Raw genomic sequence first — 8944 nt, 5'->3', positions numbered from 1 at the left:
GGACAGATAAATGGAGGGACGGAGGGATTGATGGGCAGATAGATAACCTCTCAGAAGCACAAAGCTAGGTGCTCACAGAGGTAGACTTCACAGGTTTGCCTTCCGTCCCCTCCAAAGTAAACGGCGGAACCCCCGTTCCCCGCTACCCCATCTGGAGTCTGTCTGGGCCCCCGAGATGACCGCTGTCATTCCCGAGTGGGCTGCGCCACTAACCCCCCCGCCCCGTCCCCGACGCGCTCCCCCTCAGCCTGAGCCCACCGCCTCCCTTTTAAAGTTGGAGGAAGTTCCTCCTCTGTCCCGCGTCCCCCTCTCCCTTGCCAGCCCCTCTCCGAGCACATTTTTATGGTAATAAGACAACAAATTAATCTGCTGTTGCAACAAGACTTCCCTACAGGTAGCCCGTTTGCGGAAGGGGGGCAAGGGGAAGCAGATTCAAAGTCCAAGTGTTGCCCCCCCCCCGCAGGATCCCCGCAAGAATCCCCCAGTCCCTTTCCTCCCTAGCTGCATAGCCCTGCTAGACTGGAGCAGGTGAGTCCCTCTCCACTTTTATAAGCAGCAGCGCTGCACTTGCTTTGATTGTTATTTATTTTCCCCTCCTTTTAGCTTGTCCCGGCTCAGTAGAGCGGCGTTTCTTTCTCTGTGGCTGGCTATTTTTTTTTTTTTTGGTAGTGGTGGTGGTGCTCTGGTGTGTGTGTGTTGTTATCTAAACCGTTTAGTTTTGGGTGGTTGCGCCTAGATCTCGAAAGTCAGCGGGGGAAAGCAAGACACCCAAGCGGGGAGGAGAGAAGCGAAGAAAAGGCCGCGGCAGATCTACTGGCTTGCAGCCGTCCCGGGGAGACGGGCCATTAGGCAGAGGAGCCATGGCTCAGAGCTCAGGGAGAGCAGGTAAGGCGGGGGGGCGCTGAATATTCAGCAGGGAGGGATGAGACCGTTACCCCCAACTCCCTCCTTTGGCAGGAGGCAGCCTGCCTCTGCTCTCCTCCATACACACCCTCCTCGCCTCGCCAGATTCCCCTCTATCACTTGCTATCTCACCTGCTAAATGTCCCCTTTCCTTATGGGTGCCGCTCCAGACCACCTCGAAAGGCTGGGTTCCCACTGTGGGAGCTTCGCAAGGACCCGCAGGGGAGCCCCCAGACGCGAGGGAGAGCCGGCCGAGCCCCGGCTCCCCCCGCCTCGCCGCCCTCCAAGCGCCCCCGCCGGCCGGGCCAGACCCCACCACCGGCTTTTGTCTATTTGCCTCAATCTTGGAGCTCCCTCCCGCCGGCAGAAAGTTCGGGGCATTGCCTAAACTCTTCCCCATCTCGTGAAACTTTGCTCGCTGTGGTGGCTCTGGAGCTGCGCTGTCCCCGCCTCGGGTCCCTCCGGCAGCCCAGCGCCTCGCCGGGCTCTGTGGGGCCGAGGCGAGGGGTTGCGGCGGGCGGGGGCTGGCATCTCGTCCCCCCCTAGCGAGGGGCTGGCTCTGCGCCCCCCAAACCTGCCCCGCCGGCGGATGGGTCTCCGGATCGCCCCATGCTCCCAGTCAGCAATTTTATGATTTGCAAACAAAGCTTCAAACAAACCCCGCCGGAGAGGAGAGGTTTTCCTCGGCGCTGCCGCTCGCGGTAAAAGCATAATTACGCGGTTTGGTTCCCTCAAATTACGTATATAAACAGAGCTCTTAATTTAGGGATTTTGGGAAAAAAACGACATAGTGGTTCAAAATGCAAACGTCACCGACTGCCAGCACAGAGCCGTGCTGTTGCCCCGGCTGCTAATCGTTTGCTGCAGGGGAGGCTTGGAAAGAAAGGCTGCGGCGGGCGCTGGGAACCGAGGTTGAGAACCGGAGCTGGCAGCGCCGGTTTTCCTTTGTCATTTCTGGTGGAGTCGCACGGTGAAATATCCCCCATTTAAAGAGGAATTCAGGGACACAGACAAACACGTACGGGAGGCAAATAAAAATATTTGCCCTTCAGAAAGCCACATCTCGTCTGTCGATAGATTCCCCATTTATAAATGTGTGTGGACCATCTCTGTAAATCTCAATATTAAACACGTTGTATGTGAATATATAGGCGCATATACACGTGCAAGCTTATGTTTTCGTAATCGAATCAATTAAATCCATTATATATGCTGTATACTATATATAAATATGACAAAGATTCACCAAAACGCTAAGGAAAAATATAAAGGCAACGAAAAAGGCCTCCTAAAAGGAAAGGCCACAAAGACGTTTTTTCGCTGTTCTGCACCGAAAATGTTCTAAGTTAAAACTAGAAAAAAAACCTTCAGAAAGTTTGCAAACCCCTCTGTTCCTTTTCCCTCCTGTGCTTTTAAAGGATCTGCCGAAGTCCCTTTGCATCTGAGGTTTAAATAGGGAGATCAATAGAAAACAGTTGTAATGATCTAATTAATTATGGCAAAATTAAAAGCGAGTAGAAAATCAATCTCTGATGGTGTTGAAGATGGAATTAAATTGATAGTCCATCTGTTCACCTCCTAGACCGTATAAATATGCAACCCAAGGACGGAGCTAATGGGATCAAGCTGCCTGGGAGACTCTCTCTCATTCTCTCTCTCTTCTTTTTACTTCGTTCCTTCCCGAAGTTCAGCCCCGCAGTCCCTGTGCTCCTGCTCGCAGCCCTCTGTTCACCCAGCGTTACCCCTCTCGCTGGAGACACACAAAACGATGCTTGTGCCAAGCAACTCAAACCGACAACAGCAGCCCGCAAATCTGATAGTACAAAGCTGTGTGGTTGGGAGGGGGGAAAAGAAAGCTGAGGAGACAGCGTTCAGTGAGAGCGTGCTCCTTATCATGGTGTTTTTAAATCAAATAGACAGGCTTGATGATGACAATGACTACGGAGTAGTTTGAGGATGGCCTCCCTCCCTCTAAACGTCTTTTTTACATCGTTCGTGGGTTCAGGAAAGTCAGCCCTTTCTGTAGCCGGATTTCTATAAAATACCGTGTGTGTGCTGTAAGGGAGAGGCGACACATTGAATTAGTTTTGTTTGTCGGGTGTTCCTCACTGTGAAGCTCTAAGGCCAGAGACCCAACCGGAAGACCTGGGTGCCGCCCTGTCCCAGCGCCGTCCCACTTCCACACACCTGTCCTGTCCCCGTCGGGACAACCTTCCTCATGTGGGCACCGGGCAACCCTTTGCCGGGGTGTCCTCGGGCTTCCACCCGCCTGCCCATCACGGTGATGTTCTGCTGAACTACCAGCGCCACTTGAAAATAAAGGAGAATCTGTGTAATTGCTAAGTTATGGAGAAACCACAGCATTACTGCATTTGCCCGTAAAAAAAAAAAAATACCCTTTTCCCCCCATTTCCCCGATAATTTGTAGGTGCGGAGCGCACGATAACAGCAGGGAGAGCTAGGGCGAGCTGTCAGGCTGGAGGAGGGAGTTCCCCACCATTCCGGCCTCCTTTTAATTGTGAAAAATTAAAGCTAGGTGCTGTGGTTCTGTTGGAAAATAACCAATCAAACCGATGATGTTATTGCCCGGGTTAGAGCTGCGTGGGGCGGGACGGTGAGGGGAGGGTCGTTTAAGTAAGTGAAGCCTAAATATAAATCAACTAAGACGGGGGGTCCCGGGCCCGGATCTAACCGCGTGTGCACGCCCCCACCGTTGGGTCGAAAAAAATCGACCGTATCTCACCAAGTTGTGTTAATTTAGCTCTGCCAGATCCCAAGAGCCGACAGGGAGAGTCCCGCCGGCTTCGCCTGCCGCCCCCAGCGCCGCGCCAAGGATGGAGCTGGTCCCGGAGCCCCGCGCAGGGCCGGAGCGGGGGAGAAGGGGAGGGGGCGGGTCGGGTCGGGCTCTGCCTGCGGGGACTTCCCTGCCAAAGTTCGCCTTCCCCTCACACTTCCCCATCCGGCCAGAAACAGTGCCCGGGGGGAGCAGCCTCCAGCACCAATCGGATTTATTAATTGATGTATTGAAAAGAGGGATTGATTGACATCTCCTAATGGAAATTACAGCCTCACTTTCCTGCTGCACGCTGCCCTCCCGGCTATCCCTTCATAAAGAAACCCTTGAGGCGAAAGGTAGATTTTCATTTAAAGTGCCCCCGTCCTCAATTTCACAGATTAGATACGTTTTAAACACAGACACACATATTGCGAATTAGAAGCTAATTTAATTATAAATCAAAACTGGGCATAAATCTGCACTCACCACAAAGGATCCATTTAGCAGAATGCAACCACTTCCCCTAACCCTGGAAAACTGCCTCGCAGAAATAACACTATATATACATTGCCAAAGTTATGGATTGTGCACAGTTCAAAGAGATCCAGGGGAGATATTTTTTCCCCATGCTGGGGGAGGGGTAAAGCCCCGTGTGTCAGAAATTAGCTGATCACATGGTGACAATTTCTCTTTCTCCAAGAGAAAGGAATTCTCCCATAAATAAAAGTTTGCATAGATGTAGAAGGTTGTAATTCTGAACTTACAGGCTGGGAGGGAGTCGGAAGAGGCAGATTTTTGAAGTCCAGCAGGTCAGGATCAACAAACACGGTCACACGCGCACACACACCCACACACGCACCCACAGAGCCGGGGTTCGTATTGATTGGTGACGTTTGATTTGCAAACCTCAGAGAGGAGACGAAGGAGGGAAAAGACCGGGGTCCGAGAGAGAAGGCAAGGCAGGCACCCGGGAACAGCGCTCCGGGCTCGGAAATACTCCCTCCCTCCGTCCATCCCTCCATCCCGGATCCGCTCGTCCTCTCTCCTCTCTGCGCGCCACTCCCCCGCGCCCGCACAGTTGCCTTCTGACTCCGCATCCCTCCCGAGCTGCCCGGCTGAGATAGCCAGAGAAGCTGGAGGGATTTGATGTCGGCTCACAGTTCAGTCCTTCCCTGCCCCCTCCAATAAGTTAAAATTCTCCCTTTCCTTTAATCTCTTCTTCTATTCCTCCACCACGCTTAGAGACACCCCACTTCTTTCAGCCCCTCCGTTTCCCCGCATACTCCATCCCCTTGCCTCTCCCTCTGTGTCTTCCTCCTCAGAGGCAGTATACTCCAAGGCCATTAACAGCTGATATTAAAGAGGAATGAGTCTTCCTGCCACTCTTTTTAATTAGGCGCCGAACTTGGGCTTTGATGGCTCCTAGCCGGAGGAAGGGAATAAGCGAGACCCTCTTTGTGAAAGGGACGGGAGGAGAGAGAACTGAATTCGCCCGTTTTCATGGCTTTCTCAGAAAGAGGGGATGGGGTGGAGAGAGTTTCCCCACCAACTTACGACCAGTTTCTCCTGAAGCCCTGCAGACCCGCGCCTTCGCCCCGCGCCGATTTAAGCACTGCTCCGCAAGCAGGACCCCCCGCGCCCGGCCGGGCAAGCCCCAGCCCTCACCTGCGGCTCTCGCACCGGGCGGAGGGGCCGCGCCAGGTCCTTTGTTGCTGCGTTTCCAGCCTTTGTTTAGCGGTGGAAACGAGCCTGCCTTCCCCGACCCAGCTCCCGGCGCATCCCATCGGACCGGAGAGCCGCCCGTGGTGGAGGGGAGCGGGGAGCAGAGGCAGGGCTCACAACGGGGCTTGGGAAGGGCTGCCAGAAACGCGACCTGGGCAACTTTCTCTGGGGAGGTGGATTTGTGTATGTATAGAAATTGTCCGGGCTCAGCTTGGCTAGGAAGGAAAAGAAGAGAGAGATGGGAAGAAAGAGGGGGAGAGAGAAGGAAGAGGGAAGGGAGGAAGGAAGGAAAGAAGGAAGGAAGGAAGGCGCAAGAGAAAAGGAGAGAAAGAAGGAAAGAATGAAAGAAGAAGTAAAGTCTCGGGGCATATCTATCACTTCCTAATGCATGTGCGGAGAAGTCTGCTCCCAAACTTCCCCCGCCGGCCCTGCGAAGGGAGCGGAGCGAAGCGGCCGCCCCTCTTCCCGGCAGGTCTCTTTGTGCGATCATTTTTGGAGATGTGAATCCCAGGCATTACCACACTTTGGCCCCTCTGACTGCTGGAATTACCCTTTCCGGGGACTTTAATGGGCAAGCCATAGGGTTTTTCGCTGATCCGCAGCAGTTTTCGCTGCCTCCCCGTTTTTATGGGTGTATTATAGTTAGGGGTTATATAAATGTTTTTGCGTGTGATAACTGTAAATCCTAACATTTGCAAATCGCCCTGAGGCAAACTAACCTTGGACGGGCAGAAAGAGGGAGGGAGGGAGGATCTCCCACTACTGCTGATTAAAAGGAGACTTTAATAAGCGTCTAATTCACTCATGGGGAGTTTTATGGAGAAATTAGAGGAGGACGAAAAAAAAAAAAAAGACATCTCCAGCGGGGGGTAGGGGAGAAGTAAGAAAGCAGCAGAGTGGGGCTCCCACGCTTCTGCCCCAGGAAGGAAGAGATAGCTGGGCTTCGCCAGCGCCTCAGCCTCCCATCATGAGAAAGGCAGAAGAGTTCACATGTGGGCCATTCCCTTTTTGAGGCGGAGGAGCAGCACAGAACTCTCTTGCCCTCAACCCCGCTCTGCCGCTCCGGGGCAAAGAAATGAGCAGGCAGAGGACCCGAGGGCTCTGGGACGAAGGGCCAGACAAAAGGAAAGATCGGTGACAAAGCTTTTGTGGCGATCCGGCGATGCCGGCCCGCGGAGGTCGCCTCGACAGGAGCCAGGTCTGGGGACCCTGCCTGCACCGAGGGCTCCTCCAACCCGGGGCTGGATACGAAGTTCTGGGGCAGGGATAGACCGAGGCCCCAACCCAGCGCCGGGAGCCGTGTGCGCGCTCTCTGCCTGCTTGCTTAGGGCGGGAGGGGGCAGGTTGGGGTGGCCTGTGCCGAAACCCGTCCCCATATGTCTGTGGCCCGGGAGGCTTGGAGACTCGCCCCGCTCCGGCCGCCCTGGTGCGCTAAGAGGCGGCTTTGTTGCAGAAGTGTCTCTTCACATTGTCCTCTTCCCCCCACTTCTTTCTTTCTTTTTTTTTTTTCTTTTTATTTCTTTTTTTTTTTTCCCTCAATGAGGCAGCAAAAGGTCTTCGGCTTGTCTCGTTTTTGTGGCAAACGCTCTCTTGTAAAGAGGAGAGGTTAAAGTGTCGGTGACTGAATAAAGAGCAGCACACGTGGGCTATTACCATTCAGGGCAAACAAATGCAGAGAAGGGAAAAGCCAGCAGCAGGCAGGGCGAGGGGGGAGCGCGGCCCCCCCGGCGCACACACGCACCCGCCCCGCTGGCAGGGCCCGGCCGCCGGCCTCCTCGCGGCCCCGGCGTCCCCCAGACATGCAACCCACCCATGGCTCACAAAAGAGCGAGAGAAAGAGAGAGGGGGAGACATGAGGGGGTCTTAGACGGGAAAAAAAGAAAGTAGCTTTAGGGGGAATGTGCTGTGGAGTGTGAAATTGCAGCCCGTGGTGCTCCATATTGTACCAGAAGCTCTCCAAAAACTCATCCTCCAACGTGACCAGAGGTGCTTAGAGGGGGAGAGAGAGGGAGAGGGGAAGAGGGGCTCGGAGACATAGGAGGAGGGGAAGGATGGGGGCTTTTATTCCTTTCGAGCTCTCTTTCTTATTAATTGTTCGTTTAAAATCTAACTTTATACTTATGTGTTAAACTCGGCCACCAAGGGCAATCTCGGGTCTCCTGGGCAAAGTGGCTGGGGGGGCGGGGAGGGGCGGCAGGACCCCCTCTGCCTCTCCTCGCCCTGCCCAGCCCTGCGCGGCCCTAAGCGACACGAGGAAATCCTCCCAGACAGCTTCGATCCTGTTTCCATATCTCCACGCTGCTGCCTGGCACCTCTGCCCTGCCCCATCGCCCTCTCCCCACTGGGAAAATCATATCACGGCACCACTACAGCCAAGGTGTGGGCACCCCTTTCCCCTGGGCGCTCGTTGGCGAGAGGCAGCAGGAAATCTTAGGCCAGAAATCATCCTGTCTTCAAACAAAGCACCCCAAAAGTCGTCCGAGAAGGTTTTATCAAAGCGCCCTCTTCCTTGAAGATCCTCTGACACACACACACCGACTCTTTCCTTAAATGCCCACATCTCTGTGGGGTTTTTAAATCATATTTTTTCCTATTTATCTTTTCACAACCAGGGATTTCGCCACCGACTTTCTCACAAGAGATTAAATTACTTGATGTAGAACCATATGTGTCAGAAAAATACATATAGAAGATCAGCATAGATTTATCCCGTGATTTCGTAAATATACTGGGGGGAATATTAAGGGTTGAGCTAAACGACCTCCAAACTACCAACATTTAGGTTGTAAGCGTTCGAGCACTTGGCAAGGGGAAGAAGACAGGCAGGGTGCGGAGCCAAGGACTTAGCATGTCCATGTCGTACAAATGCAAAACTTCTGCTCCTGCAGCACCCGTCCTATGGCCATAGGTCGCGTTTAACTGGTTTCCAATGTAATTGTCTACAGACCCGTAGAAAACTGGGAACCAACGTAGGTTCAAGTCCTGGCTCTGGAGCCAGCGGCTATCGCAGGCACAACCGTTTGCTCCAGGCCTGACCCCTCCGAGGGGCTCCCCCCGCCACTCGACCCCTATTGTTCCTGGGCGCAGCGCCCTTCCCGGGCGGGCAGCAGAACAGGGGAGGCAGTTCCCGAGAGCAGCGTCTGTTTAACCCCGTTCCCCGGGACAAGGTGAGGCGGCAAGTTGACGAAACCAAAGCAGCACGGGAGAACTCAGAGGGCTTCGGAAGGGAGCTGACAGGGCCCTCGTGGTTATGTGTATTGGGGCCCAGGGTGGGAAACAGGATCAATGGACAAGATTTCGACTTGACCAGCTGGAGAAAGCCGGCTAATGAAGCAGATCGAAAGATGGCTATCACTGTAACTTCCCCAAAAAGTTTATTTTTCTTGAAATTTCCGCAGAGAGGCGGCCGTCTCTTTTGAAGTGTAAATGTTTCTAGCTTGGGGGGGGCTGGGCTAGAGAAGAAGGGGGAGATCCTCAGATCCTCTTTGAGAAAAAGAAATAAAAGCGGGGGAGAAAGAGAAAAGAAGAAAAAAAGAGAAAGAG

General features: G+C 53.7%; 1 protein-coding gene across 1 annotated transcript in view; it reads left to right on the top strand.

The window, feature by feature from the left end:
• The first annotated feature begins 234 nt into the window (after positions 1-234).
• Positions 235-8944, top strand: part of PAX2 (paired box 2) — a 101534-nt gene continuing 92824 nt past the window's right edge. The window contains exon 1 of the mRNA XM_017806971.1: positions 235-885. Coding sequence (XP_017662460.1) covers positions 861-885 — 25 coding nt within the window. The 5' untranslated portion in view covers positions 235-860. The remainder of the gene's footprint in view (positions 886-8944) is intronic.

The sequence above is a fragment of the Lepidothrix coronata genome, unplaced genomic scaffold (genome assembly GCF_001604755.1).
Source record: "Lepidothrix coronata isolate B3197 unplaced genomic scaffold, Lepidothrix_coronata-1.0 Scaffold17, whole genome shotgun sequence".
In the NCBI taxonomy this organism is placed as follows: Eukaryota; Metazoa; Chordata; class Aves; order Passeriformes; family Pipridae; genus Lepidothrix; species Lepidothrix coronata.
The sequence above is the reverse complement of the archived record's forward strand: the minus strand, read 5'-3'. Positions and strand labels throughout refer to the sequence as shown.